At 36.7% G+C, this 27,849-nt stretch overlaps 1 protein-coding gene across 1 annotated transcript in view; it reads left to right on the forward strand.

Moving 5' to 3' along the window:
* Nucleotides 1-27,849, forward strand: part of LOC140146931 (spectrin beta chain, non-erythrocytic 1-like) — a 103,830-nt gene that overhangs the window by 38,035 nt on the left and 37,946 nt on the right. The window contains 7 exon segments of the mRNA XM_072168783.1: nt 9,230-9,403; nt 15,629-15,917; nt 18,445-18,745; nt 21,467-21,584; nt 22,485-22,807; nt 23,478-23,616; nt 24,363-24,528. Coding sequence (XP_072024884.1) covers nt 9,230-9,403; nt 15,629-15,917; nt 18,445-18,745; nt 21,467-21,584; nt 22,485-22,807; nt 23,478-23,616; nt 24,363-24,528 — 1,510 coding nt within the window.

Raw genomic sequence — 27,849 nt, forward strand, 5'->3', positions numbered from 1 at the left:
CAAAGCACAAAATCCAAGGTACAAAAGATAAAAATAGGTATGTTCCCTTTAATTCTATCTGCACAATCGGTGTATTGGTAAAAGTGCACATCTCGGGATATTTAAAGGTTGTGGGTCACATAATATCTGTTTGTATTCAGATCAGAGAACACTTGGGTTAGCAAGGTCCTACATTAGATATATAATTGAATTTAATAGTACATGTTACATATGGCGGAGTGAACATAAAAGTACACTGCATGCCTGGCAAATATGTTTTTGTAAGTGGTAAGCCTAAAAATAACATAATATGAACCAGCATTCCTGCTAGCAAATTTATGTGACGTTACGCTAATGCACACTTTCACGACCTGATCAATAGATTCCTAGCTGAATTTTGTTGAACATTCTGCAAGTAAATAACCATTTCAGGATAACAACACGCACAGATTTCTTTTCACTCTGTTATGGAGGAAGTTGTTTTACCAAAAAAATCAACAAAATTCAAATCTTGCAAGCATTTTACAAGCAGCTCTATTTTTCTCAGGTACCCTAGACAAATCCATGTCTGCACGTATTCAACAAATTATGCAAGCATTACTAAATTTGCACAAAATGTAGGCGGATGAATGTCTGGTTGAACCGATGGTTGAACTGATGCGCTGGTATCAAAAGCAACTCCACAGGGAGGGCAACATCTTTTCACCTAGGCAATATCAAAAGAAATATAACCATGGATGATGTTGAATTTTTACTCCAAGCCTTCTTTCAAGTTGAATTCAAGTTGAAAAAAAAAACCTGTCTGCACTAAAGTGCACTTACTCCCTAAGAACTTGGGAGTATTATTTGAGGTCGTTGAATTTGGTGTGCACTTAACACAAATGACCATACGGGTATGCTCCTCGGAAAAGACCTCTGTTTTTGGACCGTGCAACCCCTCAATTTGACTAAAATAGAGCACTGAAAGACCCCTTATTGTGACAATTTCAACTCTAAAAGACCCATTCCTGCATATTTCTGACATTTTTTCAGATGATTTTCAGCCAGAAAGCCAAGAAAGACCCTTGATTTTGACCGTTCACAGCTCAGAAAGACCCTTTTACAGAATACACTGTCAGCTCCCAAAGACCCACAATCTCTGAATTCCAGGGAGCATACATGTACATGTAGCATACCCACCAAACCAAAAAATTGATGTCACTCCTTGCAACTTTATTTTTCAAAACGATTGATAGCAATTGGTGCATGATGTACAGATCCACATGTTAAAAGCGTCATCTCGGATGGTTGCTCTTAAGATAACGCTGATATTCAGTGTGCATAATAATAGATCTGCTGTTACCTAATTCTTTTCCCATAGAACACAGTTCAGGCAAAGTTCAGTTTCTTCATATGAATGTAAAATGATCTAGGTTTTTTCAGCAGCGATTTTCTGAAACTAGTTAAAACTTGTCAATCGTTTTTTCACGGTTGCAAGCAGGGTAGGAAAATTAATATCCTTATAGACAGCAGACAAACAAATATCCATCAATAGTTTTTGAGAAAATTGCAATATTTTACATGAAACTTGCTGCATCTTTTGCAAGTGAGGAAAATATAGAAATATTTTTCTTAAAAGCATATTTACTACAGTAGAACTGTAAAAGTAGAAATTTTCGCACAATTAATTTTTCGTGCACTGGGTTTTCTTACATTGACCCGTACACAAAATGAATATATTCGACGTTGCAATGTTTGTGGTAGCAACTTGGAACGTGAGAAGCGCAAAAATAAACGAAGCACAAAAATTTCCACTTTTACACAGTACGGTATTTTACTATTTTTAACACAGGAGGGGGCTTTTGAGGCATTTTGTTAATAGGAAACAAAATTTAAATGGTGTCATTTAAAAACCGGAACATTCAACGTAAATCAGTTGAATCTAGTATTTTTATCATTGCTATCAAGGGTTGTTTTCTGCACACATTATTTATAAACAACAATTCATACATATGCGCTATGTAACAGCCTGCATGATTGGTCGAGAGCCAGGCATAAACAACGCTAATGCCTGGTGGCCCCAGATGTGCGATCGCGGGGTAGGGGAAATAAGGAAAATCATGTTTTTTAATATTACGTGTAATATTTTGTTTTTATTTTAATGAAATAAGAATCGCAAAATGTTCTGGTACATGTATGTATGAACGGGGCTCAATCCGGGGGTTCAATCATATATTTTCATGACTAAACGGCTGAATGCCCTCGGGCTGCAAGCGGCCCCTCGGGAATTAGCTACCGTTTAGTCATGAAAATATATGAATGAAACCCTAATTATAACTTGAGATGAGCAACTGCTTTTATGTGTACGTATGTTCCACCATATATTGTAAACAACCAAGTGTATGTATTGTATCATTTGTATGTACACTAATTTGAAAGCTGTAACATTATCATACAATATGAATAACCCCACAAAGGCAAAACATATTCCAAAATTGATAAATTTATGCTCTTACAAGCTAATCCCTGAGAAACAAAAATATGAATCATGCAAATAGCTAATAAATTTCTAATTTGTGGTGAGAATGAAGCAAGATTATATTTGTAGGATTCTGTACATTGTATGCTTGGAGTCTTAGAGATGGCAAGAGCTTAGCATGAGCAGCAATTAGTGTTGTCTTGGCCCCAAGCCTCAAGTTATAAATAGTAACATCGATGTTGAGGAGTAGAGTGCAGATTACGATTTTGTGAAACTAAAATATATGCGACTTGATGGAACATGCTAAACAATGGTGATGTATGCGTTTTTTGAAGTCGACTACTGCAGGAAAAAAATTTAAATTTCTACAAAAAGCAACAAAAAAAAAAAAAGGTCACAATTTATATATATTTCTTTATTTGAGGAAGCAACAATTTCCCTCCAAAAAGGCTGAAATTTCCCTGGAATGAGTTTCCTGGATTCGACATTTTTTTGCAAGCCAGTTCATCATACATGTACAAGGTTTTAATTTGATGCACTTTTGATACTTGTGGTTTGCAGTCAGTGGCATTATTACAGTTCCAAGCTGTTGTGTGAAAGGTCTTCAGGCTCAGGATATCAGTTGATGGAATGGATGATAATAAATTATATATAGAAATTAACAGCTTAATTTATGTTTAGAATATTAGGCAGTTCAAAGATTTTAATATGGTGTACAATACATTATAACATATTTTGTGTTATAGTCCACAAATTTGACAAATTTTGATTCCTTTTGAAAACCTTAATCCGGTCTTGTTGTTCATTTTGTTGGAAATGGAGAGTGTAGGACAATCCTCCAAAGAAACACCCCTCTAATCACCACTATGGATGCATTCAGCAATCCAGGGAACATGTCCTTCCTGAAGCAAATCCCATCAGGACCCAAGCATGTCTCCACATGGAGCGACCGTTTAAACAAACAAACAAACAAATGAGAACTAAGATATTATGGAAAACCTTGTCACGTTTTGAACAAACTAACTGCAACCAATGAAACAAAATCCTTAAATATCACCACATGTATGATGCACATAACCACCTTAATAACGTATGCTAAAAACCGGAAACATAATGATACTTACTACTACCGGAAGAGCCATGTCTCTGTGTGACAGGCATATTCAGCTCAACATAATTTTTAATTTCACTTCTAGGCCATCAGCCAATAATTAAACCTCGCCCTTTTTTTAATGAAATAAAAGTCTGTGCACTGATCCATTAATGTCAGATTTGATAAATGCGGTGTTACTAAAATTAATGGTAAACGTATGGAGCACGTAAGTGCTAGATCGCTATTAATATCAGAATTATTAAACCCTTAAATTATTTGGACTCAAATCAGCATCTAGAACAGTGACATTATGTGACTGGCAATTTATGCATCTTTCTTTTCTTTTTTTTTTTTTTTCTTAAATTTAAATCTTTTTTTGTTTAATGTAATACTAATTAGAATTATTATCTAGGGGTTATTTATTTCGTGGAAATGACTTTTGGAATGTGTGGGTGTAGGTGGAGTTTATCAATTGTGGCAGACAGGGAGAAATTGGACAATGTAATTTAGATTGAGGGCGGTGTTTACCAAAAGGTACCTTTAAAATCTTTCTTATTCAATTTGAAAATGAAAAGTGATGTTGGTTTCTGGCAGGCCCGTGTGTAGGATTTTTTGTAGGGGTGGGGATTTTGAAAATGTAGACTTTTATCGGGGGGTTGATTTTGTGAAAAGTGGACCTTCTTCCCAAAATCTGGACCTCTTTTGCACCAAAATAGCATAAAAAAGTAAACATGTTTTTGCAATTTTTTTGGGGGGGGGGGGTGCAGCCTCACCCTCCTGCATATGGGACTGATTTCAGGCACCAAGTCTCACATTGGTCACTTTACATCTGGAGATCCATATCCAGATGATAACTTTGAGACCAGTTTGCATCCCCTACTCAGATATTATCTTATGGTTTTTTGAGATCCTTCATTGATGAGTGACCCAATTCCCATGCACTGAGTGTTATGGCAACTAACTCAATTTGGGCAGGTCATTTTGATTTAATATGCAGAATGGCTATGTTGATTAATTCTTTGTAACTCGACTTTCACTATTTGTAGTGTACCTGACATACCTATAGTATATATACATACCCAGTAACAAACAGCATTCAATTTACCTGGTGTAGCAGAACAAAAGGCTTCCCATTTTGGACAAATTTCATCTGGTATAGTAATTATCTACAATGTAAACATGCTAATAGTAATGTCATAAGAACATCCTCTAAATAATGTTTTTGCTAAAAATTGCTGTTTTAGCAATTTTTTCAAAGTAAACCGATCCCTGTCCAGTAATGACTCAGTCAAAAAGTGACTCAATTACAATGGACTTACACAAAGTCATGAGTGGTATTTGTGTCAAAATCATCTTAGGCCTAAAAAAGATAATTGTTTGATTGGCGTAACCCGACCGACCCTAAAAGTAGGCCAGACCCTGACTTTTTTTTTTCCAAATACCATGCAAAAAAAAAAAAAATTAAAAAAAAAAAAAAAAAAAAAAAAATAGCTAAATTAAAAAAAGATTCAACAAAAGTTCCAAAGCCTTTATCAAACGCACAAACTAAATTTACAGCTTAAAAGGTAAAAAACCCAAAAAATTTTTTTAAAAATCAGGACCGACCTACCCTAATTTATTTTTTATGTTACGCCAATCAAACAATTTTCTTTTTTAGGCCTTATGGAAGTCATCAAGTCTATATAGTTTATGGAGTGTCATATTTCTACTCATTTCATTTGAAGAAATGATGTCACTTTGAGTAAAGTTGAGTTACATGTTGACAATCAAATGTTGTCAAAGGTGGATGGATGCATTAGCTATTTCCGTCAATCACATGATCGGTATGTTTATATACATACCTAGCCTTGGTTTAGTGACTGTCAATATTGAATCTATTAGACAATTTAAGATCAACTCTTAAAACATTTGTGTAAATAGACTATTAGAAAGGCTAAATACAAAAGTCCTTCAATATTACCTGCGTGATTGTCAATAGAGGTTTCTCACACATATGTTTACTTGCCTTGGCGGGGTGAGAAGTTAGTCATCTAACATGATTACATAGTTTATACCTCCGTCTATAGCCCAGAAGAAAATGACGACCTAAAAAATTTGACAGAATGAGCTCATTTTTAACGAAATCAATAGTAGGAAAATGCAGCTAATTTGCTATTACATGGGGTGAAATAGAATAGGAGGCAAGCCTAGATAGCTAATAAAGGCTTAGGTGAAAATACAATGTCTGCTACAGCTACAGGGTTATTGCGTGAACTGAATTGGTAATTAATTTGCATGACCTGACTGAATGTCTGACTGTTCTTGATATTAGACGTGGTAGAGATGCTCATAACATGCACGGCAGCCATCTTGGATATCTGTGAGCAAATTGAAGATAGGATGTTGTGTAGGATTGTGGGCATAGCAGTATCGCGTTGCAATACCAATTTGTTTGCAGTGTTTTCATAAACTAGAAGCTTTCCGTAATAATGCCCGTTCATTTGACATGCCTATAATTGGAACGAGTATTCCTCCTACTATTTCTCTTCTGTTCAAGAAAATAACTTGTGCATGAGAAGTTGAAAACCAAAGAAAAATGAAAGAACACCTGAAAAAATATATATGAAACATTTTCACTGGAAGGGATGAAATGTTATGGAATGTAAGATAGCTTAAAGCAAGCATCGGATGTTTTGACGGCTCTCTTCCTCCTTGAGAAATACAGCATCTGTGCTTTATTTTATGGTGTAAAACAAATATGTGTCTTAGTAAAATGTTGTCCCAGAATATTTATATTATTTATGGAAGAACAAACAAGAAAGCGTGTGAAATCATAATTGGTTTACTGTACGACTTATTTTCACATACATTTTGTCATGATAGAGCAGAAGGGTCACCTTTGCCAGAATTTGTGCATATGCAATTTTAAGGTGGTACATGGTGGAAAGGGAAAAAAAACTTCCATTATCCAAAAGCTCCCTTGTTCATGTTGTCAGCTTCCGGATATCTAAATGTAAGGGAGCGACCCAGATCCATGAAGTCCTATGAACGAATAGTTTTATTAGGGAGGGACCGGGGTTAAAAATGTTGATTTATGTTGCTACTATCTACTATACTAAAACGTTCCGCCGCGCTTCGACGTATCGAGCCGAAATTTCGGATATGGATAGGTGACAGGAAAAGCAAGTTGACCGGGTGGTTTTCAAAGGGCCCCCTCGAGGTCAAAGGTCATCTAGGGGGGAAAATACCCCAACTGGATAGCAAAAGCAGCAGCAAGTGGATACAAAGATGTGTAATGGGCAACTCTGGACAAGTTTCATTCAGCTTTTGGCTGTTTGCCCAATTTGAAATGCACTGTAATGTCTACCCAGAATGCATTGAGCTGCAAATGAATCTTAAATTTCAAACTTTGTCCGATCGGGCCCAAACGTGCTGGAAATGAATTCTATAAGTGCCCATACCCCAATAAGTGCCCACACCCCAATAAGCGCCCATACCCCAATAAGCGCCCATGCCCCAATAAGCGCCCATGCACCAATGAGCGCCTATATACCCCAATAAGCGCCCACATACCCCAATAATAGCTAAAGGGCCATTATAGCTGCAGGTGCACTAGTCTACTATACTAAAATAACCAGCGAAGTCTGTCTGTCTGTCTGTCCGGCTATGCGTTTACGCCGCTTGACGCATCGATCCGATATTTCGGATATGGATATGTATCGGGAAAAGCATGTTGACCGGGTGGTTTTGAAGGTCACCGGAGGTCAAGGTCAAAGGTCAAAATTTCAAACTTTGTCCGATCGGGCCCAAACTTGGTGGGTGGAATCCTTGATACGAGGGGAATGTATGCGCGAAATAAAATCCGAGGTCAACCAAGGTCAAAGGTCATTACGGAGGGTTCAAATTTCAAACTTTGTCCGATCGGGCTCAAACTTGGTGGGTGGAATCCTTGATACCAGGGGAATATATCGCCGAAATAAAATGCGAGATCAACCGAGGTCAAAGGTCATTACGGAGGGTTCAAATTTCAAACTTTGTCCAATCGGGCTCAAACTTGGTGGGTGGAATCCTTGATACCAGGGGAGTATATCGCGAAATAAAATCAGAGGTCAACCAAGGTCAAAGGTCATCACGGAGGGTTCAAATTTCAAACTTTGTCCGGTCGGGCTCAAACTTGGTAGGTGGAATCCTTGATACCAGGGGAATATATGCGCGAAATAAAATGCGAGGGCAACCGAGGGCAAAGGTCATTACGGAGGGTTCAAATTTCAAACTTTGTCCGATTGGGCTCAAACTTGGTGGGTGGAATCCTTGATACCAGGGGAATATATCACCTGAAATAAAATCACGAGATCAACAAAGGTCATTACGGAGGGTTCAAATTTCAAACTTTGTCCGATCGGGCTCAAACTTGGTGGGTGGAATCCTTGATATGAGGGGAACACGTAAAAATATAATCGAGGTCATCCGAGGTCAAATGTCATCCAGGGGCTGCATTTTAAACTTCGCCTGATTTCGGGTAAAACTTGGTGAAAGTAATTCAAACCGAGGTCACTTGAGGGCAAAGGTCATATGGGGTCAGTATGCCCAACTGGGCTTGAAAGTGGTAGAAAGAATCCTCGAGATGAGGAGAACGTGTCAAAAAGTCATCAGGGGTCAAATAGCATTGCCATCAGTTACTCTCACAGCAACGGGTGAACTAGTCTATACTATAATAATCATAAGCGTTATCTGTCCGTCTGTCTGTCTGTCTGTCCGGCTATGCGTTCCGCCGTGCTTTGACGCATCGTTCGATATTTCACACATAGATGGGTATCGGGCGTGCGCTGTTTACCGGGTAGTTTCAAGGTCATCGGAGGTCAAGGTCAAAGGTCAAAATTTCAAACTTTGTCCGATCGGGCCCAAACTTGGTGGGTGGAATCCTTGATAGGAAGGGAATATAATGCGCTAAATAAAATTGAGGTCAACCAAGGTCAAAGGTCATTATGGAGGGGTCAAATTTCAAACTTTGTCCGATCAGGCTCAAACTTGGTGGGTCGAAACCTTCGTATGAGGGGAGCATGAAAAACATTATATGGAGGTCATCCGAGGTCAAAGGTCAAAGGTCATGGATTTCAAACTTTGTCCTATCGGGCTCAAACTTGATGGGTGGAATCCTTGATACGAGGGGAATATATGCGCCAAACCAAATTGAGGTCAACCGAGGTCAAAGGTCATGTAGGGGCCAAATTTAAACTTTGCCCTATTGGGCTTAATCTTGATAGGTGGAATCCTTCGTATGAGGGGAGCATGAAAAAAATTACACCGAGGTCATCCGAGGTCAAAGGTCATCTGGGGTCAAACAGTATCGCTATCATGCCAGTGCTCTCACAGCATCAGGGCTCTCACAGCTGCAGGTGCACTAGTTTGATTAAAAAACAAAGATGTTATTTTGACCTACATCTGGTTTCCTTACAGATGGAGAGGGACGGGATCAGCTAAACATGAAACTAGTTGATAAACACTTCATTGATCTTTTTGTTTGTTCTCTAAATGAATATATATGTATTTATACGACAGACATTATTGTAGTAACCGTCCTAGATTCAGTCTAAAGATTTCACTTGAAAGGTTGTGTATTACAGTGTTTATTTGATGCTTCAAAAAGATGTATACTGTTTATTTCAATATCTGAACTAATTTTGACTCTCCTTTTTTTCTTCCCTCTATTTTATCCACAGCCCAAACCAACCAAAGGCAAAATGCGTATCCATTGCCTAGAAAATGTCGACAAAGCGCTGCAGTTTCTCAAAGAGAAACGGGTGCATATGGAGAACATGGGTTCCCACGATATCGTCGACGGCAACCATCGTCTCACACTAGGTCTTATATGGACAATCATCTTAAGATTCCAGGTAAAAAGCAATACAAAAGGTAGTATTATTCTCTGTCTTGTCTTGATTTAGTTGAAGCGAGTGATAAAGACATGTTTCACTGTGTAATGTATTGAAATAAGAGTGTGTGGCCAAGATGACTTTGACTTTGGTTCAACATCCACTATTTGAATTTGATACAAAGTTCTGCAAAATGTTTTTAATGTCAACAAGACATCAGCCTCTTCAATTCAAGACAAGACAAAGAAGGGAAATAATCAACTGAGGATCTTAAACTTTGCTCCAGAGATGTTGGGATGGTAATGATGCACACTTTCCAAGGGATGATGGGGGAAGGTAAGGGAAGTTTTAAAAGTGTGATATGGTTATTTCACAAGTCTACTCTTGAGATGGTTCACTGGAATATTGAGGAAACATGAGCGATTTCAAAAGCCTCTCTTCAAAAGCTTGACATTTTATGACATAATTTAGGGAAAAGTGGCAGTTGCAACTGCTGGATGTACCACTTCTTGTGTGCAAATTACATCTATTCCCCCTTCATTTTAACATAGAGCAAAGTTCAGGATTCTAGTATATGAACGAAGTAGTCTGAAAATTGAAGTGAAAGTTTGGGTGCAAGTTTCAGCACCCTCAGACGCAAGGTAGGTCAATAGCAACACATGCGATTATCTTTTGCAAACGAAAGATTGTCATGTGGTCGTGTGGTATTCAGTGATGCATTGACAGTAATTGACAAGATCTTGTTACGGAGCCAAGGTCTCGTAATGAAATAAATGAGGACATGATATTGAGAGACAGCTTATACTGCTTCAAGATGGGTGACGTCACAGGATGCAGAATGAGATGTTGTGAAAGGTGAAGTTGTCAGGTGATGTTAAAACAATCATGCTGTACTATTTTCCCAAATACTCTTACAATAGACAAGGCACAACAAAAAGAGGGAAAAATGGGAGAAGAAAGGATAACGCCTCCATTTTGATAGACTTTGATGTTTAAAAAATTGCTTTCCAATATTTTAGATGCCATTACAAAAAATCTCTCTTTTGGTATGGACCTGTATAGGCCTAGTTAAAAGAATTCCCAAAGAAAAAGATACATGGGTAATACTTTATGTTTGCATATGGTTTCCATTAATATGCAGCCAGATGCAGCTCGCTTTCTAGAGCAATCGCATCTGCTCATGTCTGTCACATATTCTTGTGATGTTCATATTCTAGTTTACTGTTCAAGCATAATGAGAGCGCACATATTGTATTATTACTATAATGTGAATACCATCAGACTATGCATCTATCTTAATCCCTTGAGAACTAAATGCCTGTCTTATAGCTGTTCTGATTGGTTGATTATATGATGTAGTCATCTGAGTGGCCAATTAAAATACAGCTTATAAATAAATAAGCTCAGTCCTCTTCAGCCCTACCATCATTCGTACCATTTTGCTGATTGGCTCAATAAATGGTAATAGTCTTCCTGTAACCAATCAGTAGGTAGTACTTATGGGGTTGATCATCTTAAACCTTAAAGCTTAAAGGCAGTATTCTTACCATGTTGCTGATTGGCTCAATAAATCGTAAAAGTCTTCTTGTAACCAATCACCCGATAGGACTCATGGTTTAACATTAAAGATGCCCTGTCTATGTTGTAGTACACAAAATTGGATATTTTAGCAATATCAATTTCAACTGTTTTTGCAGTTAATTGGGCTACCCATTAAAAGCCAAATGGTCCTAAAATATTTTTGCCGGCTTTTGAATTTGTGACTCTAAAATGAGCCTTGAAAAGCGTGAAAATAAAATGCTCATGAAAATAACTCCCTATACAGTAAACAAATAAAATGAAATCAACTGTGGGTGTTGCGATTTGCAATACAGAATAACATTGAAACTAGATTCACAAGTAGAACACCTCAGATGTTAGATCACATGTGAAATCGGTTGGACAGTTTGTATAGCTATCAAAACTGCCGCAACTTCATGTGTGCTGTGAGCGTAGACAGGCTTAAAATTATGTTGCATAGAGAATAATTTGGTTGCACACACAAGCTTTAGTTAACTCGTTTAGAGAGAGGTCAAAGACTAGAATTCTCATTCGTAAAAAAATTTCTCAGTTTTGGTACGTAAAACTATGTGCCTTTTTTTTTAAATCTCAATGCCAATCTAAATGTCAAATGGTATAAAGTTGATTTGATTTTCAGATTCATTTGGCATTCATAACATTCAAAATGCATATTAAAAATTATTCTGATTTTACTTTGCGGTCTTAATTGTTCACAATTTTAACGGTTCTGAGCAGTTTTGCAATTTCAAATAACTACACATTGAAGCCTTTTGTTAATTTTTGTGGGCTTTTGAATTCGGAAGTAGTTGTGAAATCACTAAACGCACAAAAATAAAAAAGGAAATTATTTCCGGCTAATAATCAAAATAGTGCAAAATGAAAAACCCACACAATGTTTTCAAAGTCAAAGTAATCCAAATTCTACTTCAGACAGTTTCGATGGTTGCCTTGGAAACCGACAATCAAAACAACCGATTAACAGGCCATAACAATACCTGTATTATACCTGGTTGCACGCTTTGTTGCCGCAATTGTAAAAGGGCCCACTCCATGTGCATCCAGTTGTTTTTGTAGTACCTGGTAGAGCAGCGTGTGTTTTAAAATATTCCTTTATCATCCAGCACACTTTAAAATTAAACTGAAGCTACCAACTGACAAAAGGTAACTCGGCAAACAATTATCAATGAAGCAAAAAATAATTTGTCAAATTTACAGTATGGTAATGTTTGGTGCTTTCAGAATGGCAAAACAAGTTTCATTGTAAAACAGTAAAAGTATGCTATAAAATAAAGAAAAGTTAAAGAAAACAATAATTCATTCACACATATTTGTGAAAAGCAAAATTGTATAAATTAATCAAATGGTTCATAAAGTTGTGAAAATAGGTAGGGCCATATAAATTGGCCTATGCAGGGATGGGACACCTGGATGCAGTGATTCAGACAAACTGAATGTAATAAAGAAGTACGAATGAAATTGATGAGTAAAATGGCAATGCAATATTTTGATGACACTGAATTAAAATGAGAAAAGAAACATAATGTGCATACCAGAATTGACCTAATGGCCTGTCTGTGTGGGAGTAGTGTGAAAAAGCTCTGGATCTCATATCTGAAAGTTCAAAGATCATTATCATGAACACAGCCGCTAGGATCCAAAACATGGGCATCTATCAGGACACAGTTCTTTTTACTCCAATACATTTGTACATTCATTGAATTCCCATTGAAAATTTGGGTACAAAAACTCATACTCTGCAACTTGAGGTCAAATTTTGTACTATGATTGTTTAATTGAGGCTATTGAACTATGCCATTAGGATGAGGCCATTGTGGTCCATAGTGAATACAGAAAGTGGCTAAAATAATGCCTGAAGATGTGAGATAATTTTGGTTGTATGAGAAAGCACCTTTGCAAATGCAATACAATACCCTGAGGGGAAAGTTCACTTATCTGTGTACACATGCAGGTGTCCTGTGAAATGAGCCAACTGACCGTGTGTTATTTTGGAAATCGTTCTATAGCCATTCTCCAATAGTACCAAAATTTGCAATGTAAATTGCTCGTTCATGTGTGATCAATCTCTGTTAAAATCGATGTGCTTGGTGCCAAAGGTCTTTGTGGAGGAAATGTGACAACATTGAAATATGAGCTCTGTTCCTCTTCTGTAAAGTGTAACAAACAATATAATGAATCCCCATTTACAATTTTGTAATAACAAGCATCATTGTGAAATCTAGCTGTAATCTGTGGCCCTCACAGAATTGGTGAGCGCAGAGAGCGAATTCAACCCAAAGGGCGTTGTTGACGCAACCTCTCTGGATAGTAATACTAAAACAACCAAGCCCAAAAGTAGTTCAGTGCTAAATAAAATCTGGGTGGAAATTGAAATGTGGAAGTGGATGTTTGTCAGTTCAGGGGGGTGTGGTCAGTTCTTGCATGGTTTTAATTCTGGTACCGCATTAATTACAAAATTCATTTAAACAAAATTGCCTTTTTAAGTTTTATAATATCAAGTAAAATTCATCTTCAATGTCAAAGTATTTGTTTATTTGCAAGTTCACACAGAGAACCAATTCTGTAAAAAAAGCAAGTATTTTGATCTAAAATATCTAGTCATATTTTATCCATATGGGAAACGAGATGAGGCATATGAAAGAGAAGACATATTGGAGCCAAGAGCAATAAACACAATGCTGAATGAATGGCAGATAGGGATGGACTGACGCTTGCTTGCTAGCTGGGAAATCATCAGGATTGAAGGCATCTTTATTATTTAGCCGAGATGATGGGGATGAAATATTTTGAAAATTGAAATATTTTGTTGATATTAATTTGAAATGCTCCTGAGTCAAAACCATAAAGCAAAATAGTAGGATTGGTGTATTTTTAAAGGAAAATAGAAGTCGAAGAAAGAACAAAAATTAATAAAATACTTCATTGCCATTGAATTTTGTATTATACTAATAGCACATAATCTTGGCCATAAAATTTAAACCAAAAATGTTTAAATCTTCAAATTTAATTTTTAGTACTATTACCCCTTTGTTACAAAGTCATAAAATTGCTCTGTAAAAATGAAAATTGAAATGCAAATTAAATTAATAAAAATAATAAACACACAAACAAATAACTGAAATAAATGAGAAAATATACAAAAAGGTTTTAGATAAAAGCATGCAACTTTAAATGATCAAAGCTTGATATTTTGAGGGTAGAAAAGGCAAGGTTATGATGTTATTTGTACACTTTCTGTATGGATAAATATGCCACCATTGTACATGTAGTCCAAATTGACTCAAATGCAATCAACCATGAGAAATCATATTCAGTTTATCAATCGCAAACATTTTGCATTGGAATGTATTAAAAGTGAAAGCAATTGACCGCATTTTGACTTTAGAACCCCACACATCCACAACCCGTAGTGATTTTAAGATAGAATATCTAATAATCAATAAATCTCGCAGTGACCTCAGACAATACATCTATCTAGATAGGAACCAGAAGTCACGTTTTATACGTGTACTCTGCTATCTTGGGTAAATTTTCATTTCTATATAGATTTTAACAGCAGGGCCCCTTACTGTAGTCATGCATAGGTGGCCTAGTTTGAAGGGTTCCCCAGGGGGTTTAGTTGAATCGAGTCTGTTAATATAAGTACCGTTATACAATCTAGTCTCTCTAGCGCATATTCCGTGCAATATTGTTGGCCACGAAATGACAAGAAACGCAAACACACTTAGCCATGGGATCAAAATAAATTTTCTTTCACTGCGAAAGTTCAAATATTGATTGGTTGTGGTTAAGTAGCGATTTTCATGTCTGGTTGTTACCGGATACCGTTCAAATAATTGTTCGGGGATGTGGTCCATTTTAATGATTAAAAATGGAGAGGTATTAAAGGAGGAGAAGAATAAGAATTTCTATATGTATAAAAATGTAAGATAAGGAAATGCCAATTTTAATAATATAGCTTGATATAGATTATAAAAGCTTGATAAAAAATTAAGAATGTCATATTGGTTTTAAAGAAATAATGAGAAAAGTTTTGCCAGAGTTAATAAACCCAGTCAATGTCCAGCTGGATGTAGCAAAGTGAAGCGATTCAAACATCCATCATATGCTTATGCTACCATGATGGTAGCAATTAAAACCTTATTTCAACGTCTAAACTCACATGACCGCTTGATTAAACGCCTTTAAACAAAATATGTTATGTTTGCTGGTACATAAATTGTACCGGTTACTAAAGTAAAAACAAAAGTTGCTGGGAACCAGAATGTATCATGTTATTACTCAATCATGGTTCCCAGTGTTTTAAGTTGAAGACATGCTTTTTAAATAGCCCTGGTTTATATGAACACCAGCAAGAGTTCTGTGCTCATATGCTTGGGCGTTGATTTGATGTGACACTCAAAATTATGCAACTTTGCAAGGACAGATTTCCCCTTCTGCTTCATTTACTTGGCTTCCGACCCTGACAAAGGAAGGACATATTCGGAATCAAAATGGCTATTTTTGAAAGTACCGGAATTGGTTAGGATAGACCATCACGACATACATTGTATTGAACATTTGTATATATGGAGATGTTTTGCCGATTTGAGAGTGTACTGTATGTCCATTGACACCATGTTCTCATCGCTTTTTGTGTTTAACTTTGTTTCCTCTGATTTATCACAGATCCAAGACATCAGCTTGGAGGATGAAGATAGCCAGGAAATGCGTTCGGCGAAGGATGCCCTCCTCCTGTGGTGCCAGATGAAGACGGCAGGATACGGCAATGTCAACATCCGTAACTTCACAACGAGCTGGAGGGATGGGCTCGCGTTCAATGCACTCATACACAAGCACAGGCCGGACCTGATCGACTACAACAAATTGACCAAAGCTAACCCTGTACATAATCTCAACAATGCTTTCAACGTAGCCGAACAGACATTGGGACTCACAAAGCTCCTCGATCCAGAAGGTAACATGGGTGCAATTTAGAGCAGTTCATATTGACTGTAACAAAGTTTCTGATGCATAATCCCACTCCTTTGAATCGCATATTTTGATCATTCAAGTTGAGATTAATTACCATTCCTTTAAGTCACACCTTAAGGGTGTTCAAGTTTAAGTTTGAATTGATCATAATGATCTTTTGTCAGACATCACATAATGTCTTGATCAACCCACAGAATTAAAGAAGGAGAACCGGGACTCCCTATGGGGAGAAAATTGGGGGGTATTTGGGTCCTTGCCGACTGTGCGCGGAGACAAACGAAAACAATTCTGCATCTCATCTTTAGCGTCATGGTAACGCATGCAGGTTGCATCAAGTGCATCTCTCAAATGCACCCAGCATCTATATCGCAATCGCATGACAACGATTGCCTCTGGCACATTCCGAGGGAAACTGATTACCCCCACTTTTTGCTCCATACCTGTATCAAGACGGCGGTCGAGTCCCGGTTCTCCTTCTCTAATTCTGTGGATCAAGCTTAGATATTGCAACTAAGATCAAAATGTTACACAATGATGTTGAACTTTTATGTGCTGACTTAAGTTCGCTTCACCTCAAGTTTAGTAGTGACGTAAGTGCTTTCCGCAAACTTGCTGACAAACTGCCCTTGTAGTGCATGTCTGTATGCTCTGACGGATTAGGTTAGCGAATGCGATTCGATACAGTAACCACTTACATCACCACCAAACTCAGGTGAAACAAAGTATAGTTGAGAGGTTACACTATCAAGTAACATAACTGATACTAAAGCATAGCAGGTAGTTGATGATCACCTGCAACTGGAGATTATCAGATCTTTTGTGATATCAAAGTTTTCAGATGGCTTACATGTAGGACTGGATATAATCAAAATTTTGTATGATGCCAAGGTTCAATCTCATTCAAATCATTATTCTGGCTATGTCAAGGATGGATTCATATTGCACTGATGCGCATTTGAAAGAATCTACTGATGGTTGAACAATTCAAATGAATTCAAAATCAGTTTCAAGGTGTTGGCATTAAAGTTTCATGGCTGTATTATGTAAAATTAGATCTTTTTGACAAGTATTATACATGTACTTGAAGGGCAAAATCTCCATATGAATCAAGAAATCATGCTGGAGGTCATTAAAATACAATGTGGTGCCCATCCAGGTACCGAAAAACCATCAGACAGTTCTAACCCTTGTAATTGTAAAATAAGTTATATGTTTTACTGCCGAATCATACATGAACGTAGTAATATGTGAAATCGTGGAAGTGGTGACATGTTGCATCAAAATGTGCTCACATGTTATTGTTGATAACAGAGATGCAATTACAAGATAATTACAAGATAATAACAAGCTTTTAAATCTCGATAGACTGCTCTCTTTAAATATGATATGAGGTTCTGTTATGAAGACAAGACACCAATATCTGTGCATTTCTGTATATTCTTTCTATATAATTTACAAAATTGGCATTATCTCAAAACTTGTTCTGTCTACACAGAGTACCTTTAGATATTACGCATCATATTATTCTGCAAAGCATGTGTGTATACACAGCATCAAGGAAGGCGGCAGGTGTATAAAGCATATGCCTGCTTAAAATCTAAACCTATGCTGCTTTCTATTTTGGTTTGGTTTATCAACGGTGACCTATTGTAAATGCAAAAGGTAGCTCTGAACGACTAAGGAAGTGAACCTTTTTTGTTGCCTTTTAAAGTGCATTTTATACTTGTAATAAAGTCTATTTTTGTTCTTAATTCTGTTTGTGAATATCAAATATCCAGAAGTAGGGAATATTTGTGCCATGGGTATGAATGCTTATAACACAAATTAGAAATAAATTGTAGATGAAATTTCCTCTATGAAATAGGATTTTTTACGTATTTCGGGAAATTAAAATTGGAGAAATAGATTTGGTTATGTACAGGCTGCCAGCAGATTGCATAGAAAATGTTCACTGCACTGCTTGTTTAATGTCTCCATTTGTCATAAGTAATCAATGTAAATTTTCTAATTAGTAATTGGCATATTACAAGCTCTGTATGCCACAGACCATAGTAATTAGAAAAGTACAATGACATGTGGAATTGATGGTGTATGTGCTGAGGTGCATACAAATATCAAAGATGTCAATTTGTGTTATTGGTTTTTTTTTCTTTAAAAAATTCAAATAGAAGGGCCCACAACCTTTAAAAATTAAAGAAAAGAAAAAATACATAAAGGAAATACCCCCCAAAAAAAAAAAATCAACTACAACAGATTGCCCCCCAAAAAAAAAAAATGTTGAATAGCTGATGAATAATTCCTAGTCCCAAATTGTTTTGGAGGGTTTCTAGGTTGAACCGTAATTTCACTAAACAAATTAGTACTTTTTTTAAGAAAAAGATTTTGAAATAGTTTATAAAATTTATTAAGGTTTTTAAGAATTAAAGAAAATATATTGATGACTTTGACTATGCTATTATACACAAAAATTGTACAAGATATTAAATAAAACATAATTTTCTTGTCTTCAGATGTGTGTGTGGAGCGACCAGATGAGAGGTCCATAATCACCTATGTAGTCACCTATTACCATTACTTCTCCAAGATGAAGCAGGAGACGGTCTCCGGAAAGCGTATCAGCAAAGTCATCACCGGAGCCATCGAAAACGACAAACTCATCCACGAATACGACAAGATCACCTCCAAGCTTCTGGAATGGATCGAACAGACCATCGAGATCTTGACAGACCGGCAATTTGCCAGCTCATTGGTCGGTGTGCAACAACAGTTGCTAGCATTCAACACATATCGTACAGTAGAGAAACCGCCAAAGTAAGTGTGGGTTCTCTGTAGGTATTCGGTTCAAATCCTGTGTATTAAAGGCCTGTAGTTATACCACAGGTACCCAAACACAGCCCACCTGTAACATAAAGCTATAGTAAATTGCTGAAAATTTGGACGAAGAGTATACACTCTGTGTATTTATATATTCACTGTGTTAAAAGCACTTATTTCTAATTCGTTGCTGATGGGATCTGTTGTTATCATACAACACATGTAACGTGTTGTTAGTTCCGCCTTGTCAACATTGCAGAAGTACGCTCAGTTTACAGCAATTTATTATTTAGACACTTTTGTTTCATTGGAAGTCCTTTGGAAATATAAATTGTGACTGGTCAAAGCCATAATAATAATGCCCGATTTGCAGGTCAATTTTGCTTCATATGAGGTAGCTTGCCCTTTCATTCAGGATCGAGATTATACGAATTACAGATTGTGCCTTAAAATTTTGAATAAAGCATTTCTTTTATCAGAGTCGGCATTTCAGTTTAGCATCCTTAACAAGTATGTAAATTAGTTTGATATTGATAATGTTCTGATGAGAAAATTAAGGAACACAAAGAGATACAAATAATTATATGAATATGTACAGGATACACCAAACAGTAGTCTCTAAATGATGCTTTATTTTTATATTTATTTATAAGTTTTTATATTTATTTATAAGCAGTTTTGATTAACAGCAGAACAGTGATCTGCTTGATTTAATTAGAATTCACACTCTGCTCGCCATGTTTAATATTAAACAATTACCAAGACCACATTTATTATTATTGAATGTGCCTCTGTCTATGTCCAGCTATCATGTTATCATGTTTTGTCCTTCATTATTATGAGACATTTTAATCAACACCAATGAGCAATGACTCTGTGTAAAATTGAAATCTAAGCACTCTGGCCTTGTCATTTCATCGGATTAACTAATATCATCAAGATCTGGTAACATGTTATTAAAAAGTACCTCAAGCAATATGAAAATGAATGCAAATCAATATCATGAATAATAATGATAATGCTAATAGTCCTGAATATGGCAGCCCAGATTTAATGCCAACACTGATAGCCCTGGATATGGCAGCCCAGATTTAATGCTAACACTGATAGCCCTGGATATGGCAGCCCAGATTTAATGCCAACACTGATATACCTGGATATGGCAGTCCAGATTTAATGCTAACACTGATAGCCCTGGATATGGCAGCCCAGATTTAATGCCAACACTGATATACCTGGATATGGCAGCCCAGATTTAATGCTAACACTGATAGCCCTGGATATGGCAGCCCAGATTTAATGCCAACACTGATATACCTGGATATGGCAGTCCAGATTTAATGCTAACACTGATAGCCCTGGATATGGCAGCCCAGATTTAATGCCAACACTGATATACCTGGATATGGCAGTCCAGATTTAATGCTAACACTGATAGCCCTGGATATGGCAGCCCAGATTTAATGCCAACACTGATATACCTGGATATGGCAGTCCAGATTTAATGCTAACACTGATAGCCCTGGATATGGCAGCCCAGATTTAATGCTAACACTGATAGCCCTGGATATGGCAGTCCAGATTTAATGCTAACACTGATAGCCCTGGATATGGCAGCCCAGATTTAATGCTAACACTGATAGCCCTGGATATGGCAGTCCAGATTTAATGCTAACACTGATAGCCCTGGATATGGCAGCCCAGATTTAATGCTAACACTGATAGCCCTGGATATGGCAGCCCAGATTTAATGCTAACACTGATAGCCCTGGATATGGCAGCCCAGATTTAATGCTAACACTGATATACCTGGATATGGCAGCCCAGATTTAATGCTAACACTGATATACCTGGATATGGCAGCCCAGATTTAATGCTAACACTGATATACCTGGATATGACAGCCCAGATTTAATTAGCCCATGATTGCCTCCATCATCAATAGACTCACTTGATTAAAACCTGAACATTTTCGATATTTGTTTTTAGCAAGTGTTTTTCATTGATTTTTCCACTGCAGCTAATGTTTTCATGAAATATTGGATTTAATAGGTCATGCATAGGTTAACTAGATCATTACATTGATTAAATAAATTGATTGCTAATTAATTAAAGCTGTATTGTCTCAGGGTTGTGAGATAAATGCATTATGAACCTTTTTTTTTTATTAAATTGCATTTTTGAAAGTGTCATTTTCACAGAAAAAAAAAAGATTTTCAGAGTGCCAGAGCAATAATAACATTTCAAGACCAATTTAAAATCTTTGTACCCTACTATTAATCTAACTGTATAAAAGTTCAGTATTTCCTATCATCCTAAGATAATATACTGTGAAGTATACCAAAATGGGAGAGAGAACTACTAAAAAGAAAAGAAGTACAAAATGTCCTTAGCCGGCAAAGGAAGTAAATGCAGTTATATGCTTTAGTTTCCTTTGTTATGAGAAGGTAATCTGATTGTTTTGAACTTACATTTGTAGTTTTAAATGAAGAATGTAGAAGTTCATTATCACAACAGGGTATAAATTGTATTAAACCGGGTATAGTATTAAACAGGGTCTAAATTATATTAAACAGGGTCTAAATTGTATGAAACAGGGTCTAAATTGTATTAAACATGGTCTAAATTGGATGAAACTGGGTGTATGAAAGAAAGGTTGTTAGATGACAAAGAATAACTTGTGTTGGTTAAATATTGTTTTCTTGTCCTTTTTCACAGATTTATAGAGAAAGGTAACCTGGAAGTCTTGTTGTTTACCATACAAAGTAAAATGAGAGCCAACAACCAGAGACCATTCACACCCAAAGAGGGCAAACTACTCTCAGATATAAACAAGGTGAGTTGAACTCTGACCCAATCTTTGAGTCAGAGTTTAAACCCTAATACAGTAGTTCCCCAGACATGTTAGTGGATGTCTAAGTGCTCGTTCATTTTATAGAAAACAAAAAATCATCAGATCATTCATAAAATCCCAATGAATTTTTTGTGTCTTACAAACCTCCAAAAAATAAAAGAAAGGAAACATTATGTACCTTCTGTCACAGATTTGGTACTCTGAAATGTGTTAGTTGCAAATGATATTATAATCACTTTCTATACTCAATTACTCAGGAACTCAAACATTTCTGAGTACCAAATTAGTGTATTGGATCCATACAAGAATGTACTATTTCCGGTGATATCTGCGGATCATTTATGCATGGGCCTCATTGAGGGATAAAATTCTGAATACTTTTTTCTGTGAGACACGACAATGAGAAATATTATCTTTCAAGATTACGTTTTGGATCCAATGAGTAAATTTCAATTATAATTTTACCAGCACAGAAGCGCTTCAAACGTAATCCCAGTCCAGTTTATAGTGGTTGTGACTTCACAACGTGCCCAAAATGCTGCTTGGTTGAGTATCGTTGGTGCTAATTTTGATAGTGGATGGTTTCATGTTATGCAATACGATTCCAAATTTGTTCTGCAAGTGTGATGTAAACTGATTTGTATGGCAGGCATTTAGCAATTTTAGTCAAGTGTAATAGATGTAGACTCTTGGCAGCTCCTGTGAATCTTGCTCTCTTTGTCATAAGCAAGTGATGTCCTAGGGATTTTTAGTGTCACATATTAGTTATCTTCGTGGTCATTCCATGCCAAGGTCTAAATTGAGTTGAGGTAACATCATGCTAGTGTTTCAAAGTTTCAAAGTGTTAAATAGTAAATGTCATACCTTGTTTTCTTCATGCAGGCTTGGGAGAGGCTAGAACGATCGGAGCACGAACGCGAATTGGCACTCCGCCAAGAATTGATCCGACAGGAGAAACTAGAGCAGCTTGCCGCCCGCTTCGACCGCAAGGCCGCTATGCGCGAGACATGGCTGAGCGAGAACCAGCGCCTCGTTGCCCAGGACAATTTTGGCTACGACCTGCCCTCCGTGGAGGCTGCAGCCAAGAAGCACGAGGCTATTGAGACGGATATCTATGCCTACCAAGAGAGAGTGTTAGCTGTAGTTGCTGTAGCACAAGAACTTGAAGAGGAAAGATACCATGATATAGAAAGAGTCAATGCTAGGTAAGTCGTTGTGAAACAAAAACCTGTACTTGTTAAGGTGTGGGATTATTTGTAAATAAAGACAAGACAGGTCATGAAATATATTATGTTTATCACTATAATACAGGAAATTAAAGGGAGATTGGCCAGCCAAGATTGGTTTACAAATGCATTGCATAGTGTCCAACTATCCACTATTATTTTCTTGGGAGTTCGAGTATGGATTGGCAACCATTTGATTCTATGTATCAAGTGGGCTATTCCAGTTGAAATCCATACACAGGGAGTGTGAATTTCAAATGGGGTCACCTGAATGGGTGACTCCATTTGAAGTCTACACCCCCTGTGTGAGAGATTAAGGTCATGATTCTCATAAGAGGGTGTGTGGATTTCAACTGGAATAGCCCAATTAAACATATTTAGGTATGAAATCAAAACTCGACCGCCGGTTCCGGGCGGTTCCGTTCGTTCGGTTGGAGCCGGTTTCTATTGTTCTAAACAAAGGAACACAGTTCAACTGCCGGTAACTGCCAGTCAACCGGCGGTCGAGTTTCTTACATTACTGCTGATATGATGGATAATTTGATATATAAATACCTCTGACCAACTGGCTAAACAGCATGTACTTCTGCAACTTGTAAGGGACTTCTTTCAGACTAACAAAATCATTATTACTACTTGTACTCCACAGGAAAGACAATGTACTGCGTCTGTGGGATTACCTGATAGAACTACTCAAGGGTCGTAGGTCACGACTTGACCTCTCACTGGAAGTACAGATGATCTTCCAGGAAATGGTTCTACTCATGGACTCTATGGAAGAAACAAAGGTATGAGGGAAGGGCAAATGATTCTTGTAATAGAGATAAAAGCTGCAGTTGGCCTTTTCAAGATGCCAATATTTTTGCTAGATTGTGTCGGATATTACCTCAGACAGTATTTGATTAGAACTTGCTTAGATCTCTCGGATCACAAAGTCCTCTCTTTGTGGTTTGCAGCTCGCTCTGTGGTATACTCAACTACCATCTTTCCCAATTTAATACACTATAACAATAATCGCTTGTTGACCTAAGTTTAACACTTTGGACATTCAATGCAGAACTACACATTCACTGTATGAATGTTTCACTTACGCAGCCAATGCTTCATCCCATCATGGCTGGATAAAAAGGTTGGACTGTATTGTATCCGTAGAGATGAAGTAATGTTGTGAAATGACGAATGTTGGACATTGATGGGACCAAGTCTGGATAACTGAATTGTGTAATTCTGCATTGAATATATGAAGTGCTAAAATTGGGACCACAAAAGGTTACTTGATATGGGGTGATAACAGACACTGAAAGATGGTATTTGAGTACTGTATGCAACATAGATCTTTCTAAGTGCTTTGGAGCGTAAAAAATAAAATGTAAGAACTTTAAAAGTTTGTGTCCCTTTGAGATCTCACATCTGGATAACAGAGAGACCCGTATAAAGAGATCTTTCTTTGTAAGGGATGTTGGACCACAATTTCTATGCAAAGGCCTGCACTTGATCAGATGTATTAATATGATCTCTTCTATTCCATCTGCAGATGCTTTTGTTATCAGAAGATTTTGGCAAACATCTAATGGGTGTGGAAGATTTACTACAGAAACACGGCTTGCTGGAAGCTGACGTCGTCTCCTATGGAATGAGGGTACAACAAATCAACCAACAAGCTAACAAATTTATGGATGAGAAAGGCCCTGAAGGATCAGGTATGCTTGAAGAATTTATGAAAGGAGTACATGTTTGTCTTTTAGGCTGAGGGTGGGTGGGAAAAGCTTTAATACAACTCTTTATCATATGAGATCATGCATTGGATGCAATAGACCCTGATCATAACTGATAACACATACTTGCCAACTGTCCCGTGTTACTGGTGATTGAAACACAGGATTGTGCCGTTTTCCTTTTTCAGCAAAAAAATAAATTATTCAAAAAATATTTTTTACCAAAAAAGCAAGTTATAACCCTTAAATTACTTTGTTCAAGGATGGAAACTGGAGAAATACTGCTAAAGTTGTACATTTCAATTACTTTTGTTAAACAGCTAGTAATACATACTAATTCAATGTGTCCCTGGCTGTTCAATAGAAGCAAAAGTAATCAAAATGTACAACTTCATCCAACTTTTTAAAAAAAATGATGGAGCAACCCAGGAAGTTCAGAAAATTATTCTCTACGCTACAGCCATTTAAAAAAACTTTTTTATTATTATTTTTTTTTATCCACATTTGTGAAATCATCTTTGTGTAGTAGCCAGTGTAGAAGGTGTGTTTTACAGGGTCATGAAAATGTCATGTCTGTATCATTTTCTCGCCGTCTCTTGTCAGTGCGTCAGTTTCATGGCATAATGATCTGTCTGGTATTCAAATTGCTGTCATGGAGTTTCTTTAGGGCGCGGTTGATGACACCTATTCTTCTGCACCATGCTAAAAGCATTGCATTCTGTAAAATGAAATATTGAAGTATGGGGAATGAACTTTATCATGCCCATTGAACTGTAGGCTGCATTTATTGCATCTAGAAAATGTGCAAGGTGTCAGTTGACAAACTTACATCTTCCTCTGTCCTTGTGAGAGTAGAGCTTTCGGAACTGACAAACTGATTTGGGGTTCAGATGCAACATACATGGGCAGGCTTTTCCAGTTTCATGTACAGAATGAGATATATTGCTGTCAGGTGGGAAGTGGGTTAAGGGGGAAATGATAAGAAAGAGCAAGGAAGGGAGGTAGATAGGAAGAGATCCAGAGTTCTCTCACCAAGAAAAAAACTACAATAATCATCTAAAATTTAGCAAGCATCCTGGCAGTAGCTAAAATATAATCATCGTTGGGCAGGAAAAACCTCCTATGTGTCATTGGCCCCTGAACATATTTAAAGCAAAACCTCCTGTGCAACCTCTTGCCAGTTTTGTTTTAAACATGTTCAGGGGCCACAAGCACATAGGAGGTTTTTCCTGCCCAACGACGATATGGAGAATTTATACTTTTTTGATCTTCTTATAAAATATTGTTTACTATTTTGACAAGGAATCAGGAATCTTAAATTTGACTTTAACAATTAGTATTTTAATTGTTAAAACAATTTTAATTATTAAAACAATTATGAACCTCATTATCTAAAGGGATATAATATCAGGGATATAGATCACAGACAGAAAGAAACTCAATGTGCAGGAATATGAATTCAAGATTGGTCATATGCTATGAAAGGACCAGTGGCAGACACTCTACTTTGTATCTGTTCCATTTTATAATCATTTTATTTTAATCATATAACAGCATTTTCTTAAGTTGAATCAATTAACATACTAATTTATATGTTCTTTACCTACCCATTTACCTGTCCTCAAACAATCAGATACCAACTAAATATTCAAATACTAATCAATACTGCCTGTGTCCGTCTCGCTGATGATCGGAAAACTTGCCTCCTTTCTTTGTTTATACTCGGATCAATATTGATCATGTATTGATCAGTTGTTGATAAATAACTAACAACTAATATTGCCTGTACACTGTTTTCCAGACTATCTACTCTGTTACTCTTTATGGTATTTCCAAAGTTACCTTGCCCAATGTTCTTTTACCAATATATATATTAACCAAATCAGTAATAGCCTACTAAAATGCCTGTATATTCTTCTACTAGTTCTGATCTTTTGTTATATTTGAAAACTGACCTTGTCTGGCATTTTGCTCTGTGTATTATTTCCACATTATTATATAGACAAATATCACACATCGCCTATGCTTGGGGCGGAGGGTAAGGATATAATAAACAATTGTTGCAAACCCGGTTCTAGTATACCTTGTCTGCATTTTGTTGCTGCGCTTTTGATTGTTGACAAAAAAAATGAAACAAACAAAATTTGCATACATTGCTGAATTATCGTTCTTTTTGATATTGACTTTGTGGCAACATTTTCAGGCCACTTTTATGTTGGAAATGTTTTGGCCGCACAATTGTCACTTGGTGTTCAGCACTGAAACCTGTTACATAAGTGCACGCTATAAACGTTCACCAAACTTGTGTCAGTGCAATATTCGTTTTGTGTGCAGCAGAAATTGAAATTTGTAAAATGACTCCCAATGTTTTAGATGGTGACTTGAGTGGTAAGTTTTGGTCTTGTGACATTGGGAACATTTTCTTGTTTGTTGTTTACTGTTTCTACTTGCTGAGTAATTTTGCCAAAATCTTGTCAAATTGTAAGATTGAGCATGTCATTTTAAGAAACACAAAATGGCTGTTTAATAGTATTCCCATTAAAGCAGGGTTTTATCAACAAAATTGAGCCATAAAAGTTATCATTCTCTATCTTTTTCTTGTTGTTACTGTTAACAACCAAATATTTCTGTTTAATCCTGAGAATTTTGTTACCTTTGTACATCATTGAGCATTTGAAAGAAAAGCTGCTGCCTAGAATGAACTTTTGGGGCAAACCTTTAGCGCAAATGTACTAACTGATTTATTTTCCCTTGACAATTTAATCTATAATTTTTGTTTTCGGTATATGAGAATGTCATCATGAAATCTCAAAACAAATTCAACTAACATGAAATGATAAAACCCTGCTAAATTCAGTGACCTGTCCAAAAGTCTCAGCAATGCATTGCAAAAGAAGCTGCACACAAAACTTGATTCAAAGATATCACCAATGCCAAATCTCTATCCTTTCTAAGTACTTTCTGATTATGTTTGGACTGTTACAAGCATTAATTCAAGAAATTTCAAAACCCACGGAGAAACTGTAGAATTCAAAAGACCTTGAATTGCAGGGAAGGGAAAGGGGTCTGTGATTCAGCAGTAAAGACTCAACTTGAATTAGCTGTAAATGATTGGTAGAAATTGAATCCCCCTTTTTTTTACCCTAATAGGAATTTGAGCACAAAGGTGCATGATTTCAGAATGCATAGCATTGCATGAGAGGAATTTATGTGCATGAGAAATGGAAAAAAATGGATCTTTATATGGAAATTTATGAAAAGACTTTTTTGTGCATGACTGGTTTTTTTTTTGCAACCCCCAAATTT

The sequence above is a fragment of the Amphiura filiformis genome, chromosome 1 (genome assembly GCF_039555335.1).
Source record: "Amphiura filiformis chromosome 1, Afil_fr2py, whole genome shotgun sequence".
In the NCBI taxonomy this organism is placed as follows: Eukaryota; Metazoa; Echinodermata; class Ophiuroidea; order Amphilepidida; family Amphiuridae; genus Amphiura; species Amphiura filiformis.